This window comes from Borostomias antarcticus (assembly GCF_949987555.1).
Source record: "Borostomias antarcticus genome assembly, chromosome: 4".
Taxonomy (NCBI): Eukaryota; Metazoa; Chordata; class Actinopteri; order Stomiiformes; family Stomiidae; genus Borostomias; species Borostomias antarcticus.
In genome coordinates this window covers 12,109,018-12,129,097 of record NC_140237.1, presented here as the reverse complement: position 1 = coordinate 12,129,097, position 20,080 = coordinate 12,109,018, and the positions used below count along the sequence as shown (strand labels likewise).

General features: G+C 44.8%; 1 protein-coding gene across 1 annotated transcript in view; it reads right to left on the bottom strand.

Moving 5' to 3' along the window:
- The window catches only part of map2k5 (mitogen-activated protein kinase kinase 5), a 76,554-nt gene extending 62,180 nt beyond the window's left edge, over nucleotides 1-14,374 (bottom strand). The window contains exons 1-5 of the mRNA XM_084436633.1: nucleotides 13,959-14,374; nucleotides 13,704-13,752; nucleotides 13,490-13,557; nucleotides 3,148-3,217; nucleotides 1,418-1,458 (exon numbers count right to left, since the gene is read on the bottom strand). Coding sequence (XP_084292759.1) covers nucleotides 1,418-1,458; nucleotides 3,148-3,217; nucleotides 13,490-13,557; nucleotides 13,704-13,752; nucleotides 13,959-14,090 — 360 coding nt within the window. The 5' untranslated portion in view covers nucleotides 14,091-14,374. The remainder of the gene's footprint in view (nucleotides 1-1,417; nucleotides 1,459-3,147; nucleotides 3,218-13,489; nucleotides 13,558-13,703; nucleotides 13,753-13,958) is intronic.
- Between the last annotated feature and the right edge of the window lie 5,706 nt (nucleotides 14,375-20,080).

The following is a 20,080-nucleotide window of genomic DNA, read 5'->3' as shown; positions in this document are numbered from 1 at the left end:
GCCCTTATCAACCCAGACTGAACAAAGAGAAACAAGACGACTAAACGGTGGTTTAAAAATAACTTGTTTAATTGAGGTCAGGGGGTCGTAGTGCTGGGTCCACCAACACAGGGGCAATCTCTCTTTAATTAGTGCCCAGGAAGACCTCATTTAAATGTATAGCATTGGTTCTTCGAGCCAATTAATTTTAGATTAAAACACAAGCAAGGGGAGAAAGATTACCGAAGGGTTTTGAACATCATCTTCATAAAACAAAAACATTTGACCTTAAAAAAAAAAAAAAAGGAAGACTATGATTGGAATGGAGTTTGATGCATCAGGACTCAGGAGGGGAACACGGTCTATACCATACGACTGAGGAGGGGAACACGGTCTATATCATACGACTGAGGAGGGGAACACGGTCTATATCATACGACTGAGGAGGGGAACACGGTCTATACCATACGACTGAGGAGGGGAACACGGTCTATACCATACGACTGAGGAGGGGAACACGGTCTAAATCATACGACTGAGGAGGGGAACACGGTCTATACCATACGACTGAGGAGGGGAACACGGTCTATACCATACGACTGAGGAGGGGAACACGGTCTATACCATACGACTGAGGAGGGGAACACGGTCTATATCATACGACTGAGGAGGGGAACACGGTCTATATCATACGACTGAGGAGGGGAACACGGTCTATACCATACGACTGAGGAGGGGAACACGGTCTATATCATACGACTGAGGAGGGGAACACGGTCTATACCATACGACTGAGGAGACAGAGAACGGTGTCATGCCTGTTCAGCTGGGTAATGAGCAGTGGGTTTCAACAGCTAACATATGCCTGACATAAAGAGGGCGTGTCTGGGCCCCATGTTTCTGAAGAGGGGCTGGGTGGGGGCGGGACAGTAATGACCATTTCATGGTCGGTTGCGAACGCTTCCCCGACGGTGACGCTTGACTTAGTTTGGTCTAACCTTGCTCCTCCTCCTCCTCCAATCGGATGCGTGAAATGAGGGGGACCATGATGCTTTGGGGGGCAGATTAGAATATAATACCCCGCTCTTAGCCGTCCATCCCGCTGTAACCAAATGAGTACTGGGAGCCGAGAGATGAAGGGGGTGGAGAGAGGGAGGGGGAGAGAGAGAGAGACAGAGAGAGAGAGAGAGAGAGGGAGAGAGAGGGAGAGAGGGGTTGAAGTTGGGGAGAGAGAGAACAGGAGAGTGAGACCCATCTACATAAATAAATATAAAAGAGGAAGCGAGGGAGTGAAAGAGAGAGGGAGTGATCGAGAGGGAAAAAGGGACGAGAGAGAGCCTTGACTTCAATTGACATTTCAATAAGTGGAACACGGCTTTACCAATCCATTCAGCCAACTTTTTTGCACGGCCGCTGAAACAATTATTGAGATGGGTACCTTCAGGCCATGTATGTTCCTGATCCCGGGAGTCTTGCCGGCTGAAACAGTAATTGACTAAATTGTAGAACACATCACTGGGCCATTTACAAATGTGCTGAAAAGGAATCGTCTTCACAAAGAAAGAAAGAAAGAAAGAAGGAAAGAAAGAAAGAAAGAAAAAAAAGAAGAAATGAGGGTGACTCTGAAATTAGCTACGGAGGAGGAAATGATTGGGATGTGGCTCTGGAGACCGGGGGGGGGTTTGGAAAATGTCTTTTCATGGAGACTAGTCTAGAAAAGGCCACCTGCTCCGCTATGAGGTGTGGTGGCCATTTCTATTTATGCAGTGTCGTGTAAATGTAGTCTGTGTACGGGTAGACACACGAGGGCCCGGACGTCTGCCCGTAGTCTATAGTATACAGTCTATAGTATACAGTCTATATTATAGACTGTACACTATACATTATACACAATAGTATACTGTCTATAGTATAGTCTATAGTATACAGTCTATAGTATACAGTCCATCGTGTAGAGTCTATAGTACAGTATACTGTCTATAGTGTACAGTCTATAGTATACTGTCTATAGTATACAGTCTATAGTGTACTGTCTATAGTATACTGTCTATAGTATACTGTCTATAGTATACAGTCTATAGTGTACTGTCTATAGTATACTGTCTATAGTATACAGTCTGTAGTGTACCGTCTATAGTGTAGAGTCTATAGTATGCAGTCTATAGTATACTGTCTATAGTGTAGAGTCTATAGTATACTGTTTAGGCCTTCACATGAGGGATGTGGGGAAGCAGGACAGCAAGACTAGATCATTGTTTAATGCATGAGGCCACATTCTCTTCCCAGGCAAAGATTAGGCCTCTAGAGTTAAGAGGTCCTTTCAATGAAGAATCTGACTTTTTCAGTTTAGGAGTTGAATGTGGCCTGAGAAGCTGTCCCAAAGAGATACTACATCTGCAATGGAAATTAGTGACAGAACAATAGTCAATGTCCGCAGGACATTTCTAGGCTAATATGATGATAATGAGGAGGTCATTATAGTGACCAGGGGAAGAGTGTGGATGATAATGAGGAGGTCATTATAGTGACCAGGGGAAAGAGTGGGAAGAAGACATTTAAAACAGAAAATCAGTGCCGGATTTAAATGCTTAATACAGTTACTGCATATGGGAAGGAATTAATACTGGAGAGAAACTATAAAGGGTCTGTCAATGTTGATAGATTATTCCTCCTCCTCTACCAGCTCAAACGGGGCCCAAAGCCCTAACCTTAACCCTAACCCTCCCCCTTCCCATCACTTACCTGTGATCACTGAACTCAACACTAAATCAGAAGAACTCTATACATTTGGGCTGGTAGAACAGCATACACAAACATAGCATGCATACAGATATACAGTCCACATACATAGGGACAATAAAAACACATAAATGTTCAAACGCACGTCCATGCAAGCATGCATTTACTCTAACTCTCTCAGACACACCCACACAAACACACACACGAAGAGTGGCACAAGCCAACACACACCTACTGTACGTAGAATACATACCACGAGAATGTAGAATACATACCTCGAGAATGTAGAATACATACCTCGAGAATGTAGAATACATACCTCGAGAATGTAGAATACAAACATCGAGAATGTAGAATACAAACATCGAGAATGTAGAATACATACCTCGAGAATGTAGAATACATACCTCGAGAATGTAGAATACATACCTCGAGGAAATATGTGGAGAGGCTCCGGCAGCAGTCCATTCATCCGCTGCTCTTTCACTGTGTTGCAGTACTGAGAGAGAGAGGGGGAGAGAGATATTCAACCAGCAGTGATCCATCTAGCAACACAATCTGAAATGACAGGGAGAAAAACAGTGATTTCTGAAGTGGTTACTATATGAGAACTACAGCCTACAAATATGCCTACTCAGATAAAACAAGCAGAGATCAGGCCTACCTGTCACGTTTCTTGCCTCAGGCGTTTAAACCTCTATTACCTTCCCACACCTGCCCCCTGTGAACCCTACGTGTCCAACAGTAGGCTACATAGCGTATTTCCTTCACTATTCATTTCCTCTATACATTACTGTTTCCCTGAGGAGAATCTCTAAGAATGTCTTCCTCAGAGAAGGCTACATCCACAACATTTTGATAAAACCATCCCTTTATTTCTGTCTTCAATCAAGCTCAAATGAAGCAGCCTACTCCTTTTCGTCAGTTGCTGGGTGGCTGTGGTCTAGATCCTTGTCAATTAATGCAATATAGCCAATAGCCAAAAATACGTCTTAAATAGATTTTTTTTTAAGTATGTTTAAAATGTAAAGGAACATCCTTAAGTGTGATTTGGGGGATCAGGCCGACATCGTTTGAATATGGTCTATTTACAAGGGGTGAGGCTGCGCAGTCATCGGCCACTTCCATATCCATTCCCAACCAAACCTAGACTTTATTCACTTAGTTCCAGTATCAGTGGTTTTATATAAGCCTACTAATTGTAAATAGTATTACCAATTCTAAATGTGCATGGGAGACAACGACTAGTCAAGGAGCCAAATATGGTTCTGGGGCCACAGGTTCCCGAGCGCACAACCCAACCCTCCTTCAGAATGAGCCCCTCTGCTGACCTCCAGCTAGTCTATGGTGTCCCAGCTAGTCTGTGATGACACAGCTAGTCTGTGATGATCCAGCTAGTCTGTGATGATCCAGCTAGTCTGTGATGACCCAGCTAGTCTGTGATGATCCAGCTAGTCTGTGATGATCCAGCTAGTCTGTGATGATCCAGCTAGTCTGTGATGATCCAGCTAGTCTGTGATGACCCAGCTAGTCTGTGATGATCCAGCTAGTCTGTGATGACCCAGCTAGTCTGTGATGATCCAGCTAGTCTGTGATGACACAGCTAGTCTGTGATGACCCAGCTAGTCTCTGATGACCCAGCTAGTCTGTGATGACCCAGCTAGTCTGTGATGACCCAGCTAGTCTCTGATGACCCAGCTAGTCTGTGATGATCCAGCTAGTCTATGGTGACCCAGCTAGTCTCTGATGACGCAGCTAGTCTCTGATGACCCAGCTAGTCTCTGATGACGCAGCTAGTCTGTGATGATCCAGCTAGTCTGTGATGATCCAGCTAGTCTGTGATGATCCAGCTAGTCTCTGATGACCCAGCTAGTCTCTGATGACCCAGCTAGTCTCTGATGACCCAGCTAGTCTCTGATGGCTATTCACAGCGATAGTAACTTTACCGGGAGAGCGGGACGCGACATGCGGCACAAAACAATCGGATGGAATATTCCTCTTCCTTGTTTGAATTATCGCGCTCCCAGCACTCGGTAAGAAACGCCTTATCATTACGTGCGACGTGAGTTGAGAACAGGGGATTGGATGAACCGGGGATTAGATGATTGGCGACTGTGGACACCGGGGGCGTGTGACGGAGAAGTTAGCGTGCCTGTGAGTAGGGAAACGTGAGAATGTGTAGGATTCTGGGGCATGACAGAATTGACAGCCGAGAAATGGCAGGATCCACAGTGTGTACACTCATACACATGAGGGCTGTCCAAAAAAGTTCTAAAAAAAAATGTGAATGTTTTTTTTTTTTTAGAACTTTTAACCTAAATTTGAGAGTTTGAATATTGTAATATTAATAAATAATATTATTTATAAAAAAATTATGCAGCGAATCGTGGTCATGCACGAAACGTTCATTTCCCTCACTGTCAAAAACACCTCAGCGAGGGGTAACAGTGTTCACAGCACAATATTACAGTCAAGGGTTATTTTATTAGGCTATTATATTCATGATTTTTTTTTTTTTTTTTTAACATAAATTCAATATCGTTCGAACTCAATTTCATGGCCCTTTTGACAGCCCTCATACACACGTGGGTAGCCTACATGCACAAACACAGAGGATGGGGGCAGAAACTACGCCTCAGTCTTTATAACTAAGGTCACTATCTAGCTCAGTGTAAAGGAGAACACACTCATGTAAATGCTCACTCATGGAAGTGCTCACTCACGGGCGGGCCTGGATCAGAATGGCTACCCAAGGGGCACAGCTGTTATTGAAAGGCCTATTTATCACTGTCAGCCCCTCCTCTGGTCCTCTGCTCCCCTCCCAGGCTGCCCTCCAGCACCGTCACTAGGCCGCCCACCAACAATGGGCCCAACGTAAGTGTGTGTGTGAGAGAGAGAAAAAAGTATGTGGGTGTTAAATTCTGTGTCTGTGTGTGTGTGTGCCCACTCTTACACACACACACACACACACACACACACACACACACACACACACACACACACACACACACACACACACACACACACACACACACACACACCTTTAATTTTCTACTTGGCTACCTTATTGATTAAGGCTGCAATTACCGCCTAATCTGTAAAAGGAGTATTAAAAGACATTCCCCTTTGTTGGCCAATAAGTAAAAGAGCGTTGGGGGCCCAAATACCATCGCTCAGCCTTGGGGGACAAGAGGGAGAGGAGGAGAGGAGAGAGGAGAAGAGGAGGAGAGGAGAGAGGAGAGAAGAGGAGAAGAGGAGAGAGGAGAAGAGGAGAGAAGAGGAGAGAAGAGGAAAGAGGAGATGAGGAGAGAAGAGGAGAGAGGAGAAGAGGAGAGAGGAGAGAGGAGAGAAGAGGAGAGGAGAAGAGGAGAAAAGAGGAAAGAGGAGACGAGGAGAGGAGAGAGGAGAAGAGGAGAGAGGAGAGAAGGGGAGAGAGGAGTGAAGGAGCGAGGAGAAGAGGAGAAAGGAGAAGAGGAGAAGAGGAGGAGAGGAGAGAAGAGGAGAAGAGGAGAGAGGAGAAGAGGAGAGAAGAGGAGAAGAGGAGAGAGGAGAAGAGGAGAAGAGGAGAGGAGAGGAGAGAAGAGGAAAGAGGAGATGAGGAGAGGAGAGAAGAGGAGAGAGGAGAAGAGGAGAGAGGAGAGAGGAGAGAAGAGAGGAGAAGAGTAGAGGAGAAAAGAGGAAAGAGGAGACGAGGAGAGAGAAGAGGAGAGAGGAGAAGAGGAGAGAGGAGAGAAGGGGAGAGAGGAGTGAAGGAGCGAGGAGAAGAGGAGAAAGGAGAAGAGGAGAAGAGGAGAAAGGAGAAGAGGAGAAGAGGAGAGAGAAGAGAGAAGAGGAAAGAGGAGACGAGGAGAGAGGAGAAGAGGAGAGAGGAGAGAGGAGAGAGGAGAGAAGGGGAGAGGAGAGAGGAGAGAGGAGAGAAGAGGAGAGAGGAGAAGAGGAGAAGAGGAGAGGAGAAAAGAGGAAAGAGGAGACGAGGAGAGGAGAGAAGAGGAGAGAGGAGAGAAGGAGTGAGGAGAAGAGGAGAAAGGAGAAGAGGAGAAGAGGGGAGAGGAGAACAGAGAAGAGGAAAGAGGAGACGAGGAGACGAGGAGAGAGGAGAGAGGAGAGAGGAGAGAAGAGGAGAAGAGAGAAGAGGAGACGAGGAGAGAGGAGAGAAGAGGAGAGAGAAGAGGAGAGAGGAGAGAGGAGAGAGGAGGAGAAGAGGAGAGAAGAGAAGAGGAGAGAGGAGATAGGAGAGAAGGGGAGAGAGGAGAGAAGAGGAGAGAGGAGAGAAGAGGAGAGAGGAGAGAAGAGAGAGGAGAGAGGAGAGAAGAGAGAGGAGGAGAGAGGAGAGAAGAGGAGTGAGGAGAGAGGAGAGAAGAAGAGTGAGGAGAGAAGAGAGGAGAGAGGAGGAGAGAGGAGAGAAGAGAGAGGAGGGAAGAGAGAGGAGAGAAGAGAGAGGAGAGAGGAGAGAAGAGGAGAGAGGAGAGGAGAGAAGAGGAGAGAGGAGAGAAGAGAGGAGAGAGGAGGAGAGAGGAGAGAAGAGAGAGGAGGGAAGAGAGAGGAGAGAAGAGAGAGGAGAGAGGAGAGAAGAGGAGAGTGAGGAGTGAGGAGGACGCGAGCGCCTGGGCTTCAGGAAGCTCATCATCATTAGCAGACTGAGGGGAGCGGGAGAGCGCGGCGCAATTAGGCCCCCTACCTCCAGGGGGACGCTTGAGGGGGCGGAATGAGGTCACATGGTTTGGTTGTGTGACACAGGTCAGTCTTTAACTTTCAACTGGGGCACCCGTCTTTCAAGGTGCCGAGCAATGATTAGAGAAGCCTGAAGACTGGCGTGTCTCTGAGGACGGGGGGGCAGTCAATGTTCTGTGTGGGGTCTTTTTTTGTTTCGGTTTTACAATTAAAGTCCTCTGATGGTGTAAAGCTAATTACGCATTAAGTGTTAACCCCCCCCCCCATCTGTCATTAGTCAGATATCTGTCCTTGAGTCAACACAGCACACCAGCTGACATCATATCCTAAAACATACGCAGTCACAGGCGTGCGTGCGTGCACGTGCACACAGACAATGGGATGGCAACAGAAAGTTCCACTGGACTGCCTAATGAATTACCCCTTTCCCTGTCTAACACATTAGCCTCTCTTAATTCCCATTAATTTCACATAATGGCTGTCCACTCACCTGGAATTAACGAAAGCCAGGCTAAAAACCTGCTCAGGGTCTCCACGGAGGCCAAACGACAACCGCAGCAAACCACGCAAGCCCCCTTATGCTTTTGAATATGAATAGACTTCAAGTGATTGCTGAAATGCATAACCCCAGCATTAGACCTCCCAGGGAGCCAGGCTGTGAATATTATACCTGTGTTCCAATTTTCCCCCTCATTCAGCAGCTTTGGCGAGACGTTTTCCCCAGAGGTGAAAGCCATTACGCAAGGCGTGGACACATTAGCAAAAAACTATATTGGAGATCACTGTAGGATATCCGTAAACACGTGGACAAAGCGACCTTGCAAAGGTGAGGCAGAGCGGAGTGTCATGTAAAAAGATATTATGTCTCAAAGGGTTAACTGTAGGTCCTGCTCAGAAGAATATTATGGTATGTAATCTTGAATACTAGAGGTATGTCATAATCTTTCCCCAATGGACTGAATTTAGCTGATGAAACATATGCACTACGATGAAGTAATTGAAATAGGATTGATATCTTATTTTAAACGTATGGTTTTGCAATTCAAACATTTTTACATTTCACGTATGGTGATTTTTAACCTAATAAACGTATGCACACCTTACTGCAACTGTGCATAACTGAAATACCTGACCACATCTCAGATGAGCAATGGTACAAGAAGGTCAAGTAGATTTAGTTATATTATGTAGTATAGGACATATTAGTCCTCACATAGACAGTAAAACAAATAAAATTAACAAACAAATAGTGTAATCAAAAGCCTACATGAGAATCTTCATTTTGTGTGAGCTGTACATTATATGAGAATGCCACTGTACACAATCAATTGGCAAAGAAAGCAAGATGGCAAAAATTAACTAGGCTTAAGTTTTCCTTAGCTGGGTACAATGTAGCGATTCCAATAGACAGACTATTGATAAAGGGGCCGATTCTCTTCATGTTTTCTCTTCAATTTAATGTTCAAAACCACTTGTGATTCTCATGAACTCTCTTATTCACTTTCTTACGTAAATGCACCTTGGATTAAGTTTTACTGTTTTCTGTGCAATACAAATACAATTGAATTCATTATTATTAATATATTTTATTATTCATATAATTGGCATAATAAACATTATTATTATCATGCCTGAAAGCACTGTCACTCAAGCTTCTGTGCGCAGCAAGGACGGGTATAATGTAAAACGGCCATTTTAGTCTTAAGACAACAAGCTTTGGTTCTCCCTCAGAGTTCACTGAACATTTCCCAGTCAGCAACACAGCCATGAACCACGGATCATCAGCTCTCATTACCACCATCAGATGAGAGAAAAGGCAAAGTCTTGTAGAACTTGTAGAATTGTGTGTGTGTGTGTGTGCGTGTGTGTGTGTATGTGTGTGAGAATCAAACTGAAGGTGAACTGAAATATAGCCTCGGTAGTCAATGCATCAGAGCCAGAGCCTAAACCATGTCTTCCCGGACACAGTGCACTTCAAATCTAACACACTTCAAATACAACACACTTCAAATCCAAGACACTTCAAATCTAACACACTTCAAATCCAACACACTTCAAATCCAACACACTTCAAATCCAACACACTTCAAATCCAACACACTTCAAATCCAACACACTTCAAATCCAACACACTTCAAATCCAACACACTTCAAATCCAACACACTTCAAATCCAACACACTTCAAATCCAACACACTTCAAATCTAACACACTTCAAATCCAAGACACTTCAAATCCAAGACACTTCAAATACAACACACTTCAAATACAACACACTTCAAATCCAACACACTTCAAATCCAACACACTTCAAATCCAACACACTTCAAATCCAACACACTTCAAATCCAACACACTTCAAATCCAATACACTTCAAATCCAACACACTTCAAATCCAACACACTTCAAATCCAAGACACTTCAAATCCAAGACACTTCAAATCTAACACACTTCAAATCTAACACACTTCAAATCTAACACACTTCAAATCTAACACACTTCAAATCCAACACACTTCAAATCCAACACACTTCAAATCCAAGACACTTCAAATCCAAGACACTTCAAATCCAAGACACTTCAAATCCAAGACACTTCAAATCTAACATACTTCAAATCTAACACACTTCAAATCTAACACACTTCAAATCTAACACATTTCAAATCTAACACAGTTCAAATCCAACACACTTCAAATCCAACACAGTTCAAATCCAACACAGTTCAAATCCAACACAGTTCAAATCCAACACACTTCAAATCCAACACACTTCAAATCCAACACACTTCAAATCCAACACACTTCAAATCCAACACACTTCAAATCCAACACACTTCAAATCCAACACACTTCAAATCCAACACACTTCAAATCCAACACACTTCAAATCCAACACACTTCAAATCCAACACACTTCAAATCCAACACACTTCAAATCCAACACACTTCAAATCCAACACACTTCAAATCCAAGACACTTCAAATCCAAGACACTTCAAATCCAAGACACTTCAAATCTAACATACTTCAAATCTAACACACTTCAAATCTAACACACTTCAAATCCAACACACTTCAAATCCAACACACTTCAAATCCAACACACTTCAAATCCAACACACTTCAAATCCAACACACTTCAAATCCAACACACTTCAAATCTAACACACTTCAAATCCAAGACACTTCAAATCCAACACACTTCAAATCCAACACACTTCAAATCCAACACACTTCAAATCCAACACACTTCAAATCCAACACACTTCAAATCCAACACACTTCAAATCCAACACACTTCAAATCCAACACACTTCAAATCCAACACACTTCGCTCCTTCCTGCCTTTCAGTCTGTTCTAGTTTTAAACTTGAACAAGTGGGAGTGGGACGTGAAGGAGTGACATCTGAGACTTGAGCTCTATCCATCCAGTGAAAGGTCAGTGTGTCCCATGTGTGTTCATGTCCCCTGTGTGTTCATGTCCCCTGTGTGTCCCCTGTGTGTTCATGTCCCCTGTGTGTCCCCTGTGTGTTCATGTCCCCTGTGTGTTCATGTCCCCTGTGTGTCCCCTGTGTGTTCATGTCCCCTGTGTGTTCATGTCCCCTGTGTGTTCATGTCCCCTGTGTGTTCATGTCCCCTGTGTGTTCATGTCCCGTGTGTTTATGTACCCTGTGTGTTCATGTACCCTGTGTTCATGTACCCTGTGTGTTCATGTACCCTGTGTTCATGTACCCTGTGTGTTCATGTACCCTGTGTGTTCATGTACCCTGTGTGTCCCCTGTGTGTTCATGTCCCCTGACCCGTCCTCACCAGCCCGACGCTTGGCTCTGCTGAGAAGCTCCCTACTGGCACCAGCACTAGAGACCAGGGATAGAGCAGCACCAGAAACCAGGGATAGAGCAGCACCAGAGACCAGGGATAGAGCAGCACCAGAAACCAGGGATAGAGCAGCACCAGAAACCAGGGATAGAGCAGCACCAGAGACCAGGGATAGAGCAGCACCAGAAACCAGGGATAGAGCAGCACCAGAGACCAGGGATAGAGCAGCACCAGAGACCAGGGATAGAGCAGCACCAGAGACCAGGGATAGAGCAGCACCAGAGACCAGGGATAGAGCAGCACAAGAGACCAGGGATAGAGCAGCACCAGAGACCAGGGATAGAGCAGCACCAGAGACCAGGGATAGAGCAGCACCAGAGACCAGGGATAGAGCAGCACCAGAGACCAGGGATAGAGCAGCACCAGAAACCAGGGATAGAGCAGCACCAGAGACCAGGGATAGAGCAGCACCAGAGACCAGGGATAGAGCAGCACCAGAGACCAGGGATAGAGCAGCACCAGAGCTCAGTCTATCAGCCCAGCACCAGCAGCCGAGACCAGGGATAGAGCTTCCAGAACCAGAGACCAGGGATAGAGCACCACAAGAGCTCAGTCTAAGTGTTAAAGATGGGAGAAAAACAGCGGAGGGGAAGGAGCCTGTGGCTCTAACAGCATCACTGTGAGCAGGTGGGGGGTAAAAGACGTCCCCAGATGAAAGTAGATTTAGAAAAATTCGGCTGCCCAGGGGGGCTGCTCTTTAATGAGGCAAAACTTTAAGTACTGAGTAATAAATAATAAAAATTGACAGTTCATTTAGCTTTCAACGTATCTCATGGAGAAACCCATTCCACATCATTACTCTTAACGCCCGTGATGTGAACAGTAAGTAGAGGAACATGGCTCCATAACTTGGGAGGGGGAGGGGAGGTGGACTAAGAAGTGATCAACATACAACAAAAAACACGAGCTACAATTCTTTCAAATGTGTCTCACGAGGTAATTGTAACATGTCTTCAGTGTTGAACATACGTTTCAAATGACCTTTGCCTATATAAAGGGACCCATTGCCTCTAGAGTTCAAAAATGTATTTTGTATGAATGTGATTTCTTTTATTATTTTCAATGCTTGTAAATTGAGAAGAGCACTTCTTTCATGTGCAAAGTTCAGAATGAGTTACACACACAGCTGCATTATCATTTTTTCATTGTTATCACTCAAAGTACTAGAGACTAACGTTTGACATCAGGGTTAGGGTGTTCATTTCATAGGGTAATTTCATGGCCGTAGTTCCACTGACGTGGTTCCCTGTGTTCTTATGAGTGGACGGGTGAGAACATCTGACGGCTCCTTCATACATTCCTTTTTTGACTTTTGGCAAAACTAACATGTTGCCATGGATACACCAATTGACATAGCCAACATACAATCTCAATGTGGTGTTCTGATGAGAAAAGAGGGAGGCAGAAATCCAAATGAAAAAGTCTATTTGCGTATGAGCTTAGAAATGAGAGCAGCTGGCCCTGAAAACATCCGTTGTAATAGATTTTAGAATAGGTGTTCTGTTCTAAACAAAAACATGTTCAGCACTCAAGCAACGATAAAAAAAGGGTCATGATTCTTTCCTCAATGTATTGGGTCAGTAATTTTACATTTCTAGTTTCAGAATTGTTAGTCTCAGAATTCCAGTTTAAAATGTGGTCATTTAGCAGACGCTTATCCTATCCAAAGCAACTTAAAATGGGGTTAAGTACCTTGCTCAAGGGCACAACAGTAAGCAATGCTTGTCAAGTGGCTTGGCCAGCCCAGAGATAATTTATTTTTAAAGCAGTGTTGCTTCTCAATATGTTGTAAGTCTGTCTTGTTGATTCTCAATCTCTTCTAAGACACTCTAAGTCACTAACTTCACTTTTCCTGTTCCGATGTTGGATGTTTACATTTTCAAGACGTGAAAATATTAGATGTTTAAACTGGTTGTTTGGTGTCCTGCAACTTTAGACAGTGAGCACTGGGTTATAAAACTCCGGAGCACTGGGTTATAAGACAAAACAAAAGTTATTGTTAGATAACGGGATTCGTGCAGTTCATGTTCTATGTGCGCACTACACAATGAGAGGCAACATGGGGGGACAAAGCCTAAATCTGATGACAATAACCTGTCCTAAAGCTCCCACATGAGCAAGGTGTTAAAAGGTTACAGCAGCTGCCTTTGCATCTGTGAAAGAAGTGGAAGAGCAGAACTCACAAAGTCTGACATCAGCAAGTGACAGAAATACTCACATAAGACAGCATGGCTTTGAGCTCTTCATCACTCCGTACAGTGATCCTATCCCCCACCTCATCTTCATCTGAAACACACGAGAGGACATTGAAACCATGCACTGTGGATTATGGGCAAACCGTTAATGATGGAACGCATGCAAACTCATTTCTAGAACAGACTTATGGATAAACAACGAATAAACGTGAATACTTATGGATGGGGGCAGCTTACATTCAAAAGCTGTGACTGTGGCTTCGGGCATGACATCCCTGATAGCGACCTGCAAATGAATTAAACGTTTTTGAAAGCAAGAGTTGAAACTAGACTAACCTTAACACTAATTAGCTAAGCTAGCTGATGGACGTTAACTAACATCAAGACAGCAGAAGTTGAATATGTTTGTTTACACGTTAGCACTACAGCAAAAGCTAATCTAGCTAGCACTAGCTAACGTTAGCCAACTTTGTCTGCAGTGAACTGACTCACCAACAAGTCGTTAAAGCTCAGAAGTGACGGACAGTCCACGGATGAGTCCATGTCCCCGACGGGTGTCTTTATACGGATCACTATTCCCTCGGTGTCCATTGCGCAGAAGGTATTCATAACGAGTAAAATCATAACAGACGAATGTACAGAGTCATAATCAGGGTTAGCTAGCTTGGCTAGCCAGCTAGCATCCTGACTGTCCAAAGGAGATACATTGGTCCTCTGCCTGACTGGACTAGCTAGCAAACTAGCTTACAAAACATTCCCTCCGATTCATGAGCAAAAAGGAAATGTAAGCTCCTGCACGCGGGCAGGCATCTAGACTATTAGCTATGTTTTACACCGAGTTTAAAACTCTTCCTAACATCTGTCTCACGAACACATGGATGAAACGTTTTAGCTAGTAGGCTATGATGATTAGCTACATCTAGCATCTGTCAAGACAACCAGGAACTTCACCGGAATGTTCAACCCGGATATACATGTACATCAGGCTATAGTGCACAGGGCCCCTGCTCCCGTTGTGGTGTGTGTCTGTCTGTCTGTCTGTCTGTAAATGAACAAGCCCCAGTAGACTATCACAACAGTTTGCAGGGATGGTGGAACTAGCAGCAGCTACAGTAGCTAGCTAGAAAGTGAAACGTTTGGCCACTTCATATGTCTGATTTTATATTGATTTGGAACTTATTTTATTGTCAACATCGAGCAGAAATAAGTTAACAACATTGAGCTGAATTGAATAGACTATTAGGCTACTGTAACTGGCGTCCATACACAAAATCTGATAAGATCTGAGACTGACTCAGATCTAGTATGGGGCCAGTCGCTTGGCATTTTACATCCGGTCTAAGGCGAGGTTGCATCACATCCATGGGTTGCATCCACCAGATAACATTTTGGAGTAGGCGGGCTCTAGATAGTCTGGGGCCAATCGATTTGTATTTTACTGGTCTAAGGCAATAGTCTAAGGCCAATCACTTTACATTTTACCAGTCAAAGGCATCCAGTTTTGGAGCATGGACAGCATCTGAATCTCATAATGAATGGAAACTGGGATCTCCTCCCCCGAGGAGAGCCTGGTGACACAAGGGTACGCAGATCAATCTCTAAATCTGAGATCTTAGTTTATCCTTTTTTGTATTGGCATTTTGTACTCGCTGCACTGTCCTGTCTTTGCACTGTCCAGTCTCGTCCCTGCACCCTGTCAAATTCTCAATGTTATGCACCACGACCGAAAGCAAATTCCTAGTACCTTGAAACACTGCATGGCAATAAACAGATTGTGATTCTGAGTTTTGCCCTTAATACACACAGACTAATCCCATCCATATTAGCCCTGCTTTCAGCTCTCAAACCCGCCTTTAAAGTCTTACATCTTTTAAAGTTATTAGGTATAGGTACTGCATTTGTAATGCGGAGCAGTTAGCTACTGTAGCCCTATGGTTAAAAAAAGAAACATTTAATATGATTCTGAATACATACATACACTTGTGTGCATTGTGGAATTGAATTATTTCTTTATCAAAAGAGGATGCCTCTGCTTCTGCCTCTGCTCTCCACCGCAAGGCAGCTGGTCCGGATGGCATCCCGGGACGTGTCCTGAAGGTATCCTGAAGGTCCTATCAGCTGGCGGGGGTATTCACAGACATATTCAACCTGTCTCTCTCCCTCAGGTCTGTCCCCACCTGCTTTAAATCCAGTGTCATTATCCCTATCCCAAAGCAACAGAAGGTGACCAGCCTCAATGACTGGCGCCCCATAGCCCTGACTCCCATAGTCAGGAAATGCTTCGAGGGTCTTGTTAAAGATCTCATATGCCCCATGCTTCCCCCCACCCTCGACCCCTTGCAATTTGCATACCGCCCCAACAGGAGCACAGAAGACGCCATCGCCCATGTCCTCCACACCGCCCTCTCCCACCTGGAGGGTAAGGACACTTATGTGAGAATATTGTTTGTGGATTACAGCTGTGTCCTCAGTCCACTCCTGTAGTCCCTCTACCCCAGCGACTGGGCTGTGTCCTCAGTCCACTCCTGTACCCCCTCTACACCAGCGACTGGGCTGTGTCCTCAGTCCACTCCTGTAGTCCCTCTACACCAGTGACTGGGCTGTGTCCTCAGTCCACTCCTGTAGTCCCTCTACACCAGCGACTGGGCTGTGTCCTCAGTCCACTCCTGTAGTCCCTCTACACCAGCGACTGGGCTGTGTCCTCAGTCCACTCCTGTACCCCCTCTACACCAGCGACTGGGCTGTGTCCTCAGTCCACTCCTGTAGTCCCTCTACACCAGCGACTGGGCTGTGTCCTCAGTCCACTCCTGTAGTCCCTCTACACCAGCGACTGGGCTGTGTCCTCAGTCCACTCCTGTAGTCCCTCTACACCAGCGACTGCGCGGCGACAGAGTCAGACGACACGGCTGTGGTGGGACTGATCTCTGGAGGCGACGAGTCGGCCTACAGGGACGAGGTGACCAACCTGGAGCAGTGGTGCAGGGACAGCCACCTCTCCCTAAATGTCTCCAAGACCAAGGAGGTCATTGTTGACTACAGAAAGAAGAGGAATGTCCTCTCACCAGTTACCATCAATGGCTCTGTAGTGGAGAGGGTGGACACCTTCAAATCCAGGAGGACCTGATTTGGGACTGCCACACAACCGCACTCAAAAAGGCTCAACAGCGCCTATATACTATATATGGCCTCAGGCGCCTGAAGAAATTTGGCCTGGGACCCCAAATTATCAGGGACTTCTACAGAGGCACAATAGAGAGCCTACTGACTAGCAGCCTCATCTCCTGGTACGGCAGCTGCACCGACAGGGACCACCAGGCGCTGAGAGGGTGGTTCGCACAGCTGAAAAAATCACTGGGTGTGAACTGCCCAGTCTAGAAGACCTCTACACCCAGCGCTGCCTCAACAAATCCCTCAGGATCATCAAAGACCCCACCCACCCCCACAAATCCTGTTCTCCCCTCTGCGCTCTCAAAGAGTAAAGGGCTACAAGACCCCTAAATCTCGCACCAGCAGGCTAAGGAACAGTTTTTTCCCTCAGGCAATTAGACTGCTAAATGAAAGGAAAGTGTAGCTTTTATCTCTATCCCTTCTGTTTATATTGATTACTACGTATTTCTATCATTTAATTATATCACTGTTTTTAGTAATTACTGATTTTATCATATATTTTATTAGAGTTTAATGCTTTTTAAATGGTCTAAATGGTTTTAATGATGAAGCTTCCCAGCCAAAGATTTTCACATGTATGTACCTTACCAGTGCATCTAAGTGACAATAAACTGAAACTGAAACTGAACTGCTTTTGTGGCCACTTGAAATGTCTTCAGTGCTGTTGGTCTTTCTTTAAACTTGACGGTCCCCATTTTATATACTTTATCACTACAGTTTTTCCCCCCAAATAGGCTTGAGAGAATGTACCCATGGAACGTTATTCCAGAAGCCATTAACCCAGCCCTTTTCCTTTGAACACGTCTATTCCCTGAAATATTTCACAAAACTTCTCTTTTGAGAGAGCAGTCGGCCTACCAATTGTAAATCAGACTTCAGAGATCAGTCCTTGTAGCATTTGATAGGTAGTGTTTCAAATACTGTTTTCTTCTCTTCCCCAACATTAACAGGGCATTAGTAGTAGGGCAAGTCATCAGCATGTGTAAATGAATGTACAACAAAGAGAGCATAATGTTGATTACTGCCTTATTGTTGGTGAAGCTGATTCCGTCTGACCCGCTCACAGACGGGCTCTGATTACTGTCCCCTTATCCAGGACATTGATCCCTGAGCAAACTCAACTCTCTATTTTCCATTAATTTACAGCCGTGTGTTGGCAGCCCTGATACCCTAGCCAGTTGACCCTAGGTTGTCTGCGACAATAAGCAGCTGTTTAAGCTTCCTCTGTCAACCAGGGGCTTAGAGCTGCCTGGGTGCACAACCTGACAACAAGGGCAATGCGATCACTGAGACACACACCATGAGTGCCCTGATGCCATGTTGTTCTGTGAACTACTACAAGCGGCAGCTTTAATGTCAGGGCGACATTCAAAGGTCCCGGCTCAGTTGCACAGTTAGAGTGCCCATCTTTGCATTCTCTGCAGACCAATCTAAATCAACAAAAGATAAAAGCCTGAATGTGAATTGAAGAATAGTGCCAAAGATAAAGCATCCATATAAGCATGGATAGACACAAAGGAGGGAGCCTGTTTTTGTTACCGCGCCATTGTTGTGAGCTATTAGTGAGATAATGATTTATAAGACATGATACGTAGCCATTGAGAGTAATCATGTTTGAATATTTATGGTTTCTCTTGTTACACATATGTGCTGTCTGTCATTCACTCTGCATACGTACAGACAGACGCACACACACACACACACACACACACACACACACACACACCTCTCTCATGCACTTACACTCAGTTTGTCTCTATCCCCCCCCCCCTCTCTCTCTCTCTCTCTCAAACACACACCAACTTGCACCCCTCCTCACACAGGTTACAAGATGGTCTTGCCTCTATCATTCACACAATCGTTTAACCCCATCCTACTGACCCCACCTGAACCTTGTCCATCACTTACCCCTCCCATCCTACTGACCCCATCTGAACATGCCCATCACTTACCCCTCCCAGCAGCCAGCGGTAAGAGGCCCATTGATTTCCATGTAATGCCTGAAATTATTACTCTTCTTAATTGTTGCAGGAAGGGAAAGGGGGAGACAAAGGCTGTCTAGTTGAACCAGGGTTAGGGTTGAACCACGCTGATTAATGCCCCCGCCAGCACTGCCCCTGATGAAAGAGAGGAATCTATATGGCAGTTTGTCAGACACACTCTCCTAGGACTTAACGTTAGGACCTTCTGCTTTAGGGGGAGCTAAGATGAAGCCAAGTCAGCAATCCACATTATCAGAAATCAAACCCCTGACTTGGCTAGGAGGAGAAAGTGAAGAGGGAAGGCCAGTATTCGCTGTCTGGTAATTAAAAACCATTTCATCAGGCCTCCTCTCTCCCCAGCCCCTCTCTCCTCCCTATTGACAAGCTGCTTAGCAGAGAGAGAGCTACATTTGACTCTAAACATATGAGGTGCACTTATTTAACTTTCTGCACAAACAGGGGAACAGGATGCTCAATTTAGGATTGGTTAATTACTAATGAGATTCACAAAGGCCGATTGACCGGAGCCCTGGCCAGACAACTTAATGCTAAATAATGAGATTGATATTGACATGGTGTTATGAGCATAGCTATAAAAAAGTGGATAGGTTGATGGTATAGCATTGATATTAGTTGGTGTTCTATATCCAGGGTTAAGGGATATTCTGTAATGGTCATTTTCTGGTTACCATACTGAAGAAGCCCTTCCCAACCAAAACCATACTGTACACATACCACTGCTCATGATTCCATAGTGTATCACTGTTACTTAGGAACTGTTATCAAATGCATTTTGCAAGGAGTTTTTCTTGGGCCATGGGCCCTTAGCGGGGAAAACTCTGTTGGTGTTTCATTCTGAATGTCCAAATAGTGAGTGAGAATGGTCTGGTTGAAATAGAGATGTGTCTCTTTGGCCTTGAAGTCCACGCTTGTTTATTGACGCTGCCAAAGTCTTTGTTTGGATCAATACCATTCCTCTCTCCCAGACCTTCAGAAAACAGCACCAAATTGAGGTCAGGATACTAGAGTGCTCATTGTGCTCCAGCAGAAATGAATGGCCTGCTCCTTGCATCATTTTTAAGTTATACAGTATGAAGTTCATCACTGTGTTGATTTTATACAATAGCATAAAATTATAAGCAGCTAGATGCTTAGCAGAGGAAAAGTACCATTTAAAAAGGTGAAATGGATCCTATGGCTTCTGGACGCCTCCGTATACAGTAATGTACAGTAGTAGTATGTCATTTTTGTGTCCAGCTGATTCTATCTTTCCAATTCAACCCAGAGACCTGTCTTTCTACGGCTCTGTATTCCTCAGCACGGCCAGGAAATACTGTGTCAGTCTTGACCCACTCATGGGGGCCATATCAGGATTTACGGGCTGTGTCTTTCCCATAGGGGTTACTGTTGAACCTTGACATTGGTTTACTTAAGAATGAGCCTAACCATAAATAACACTATCGC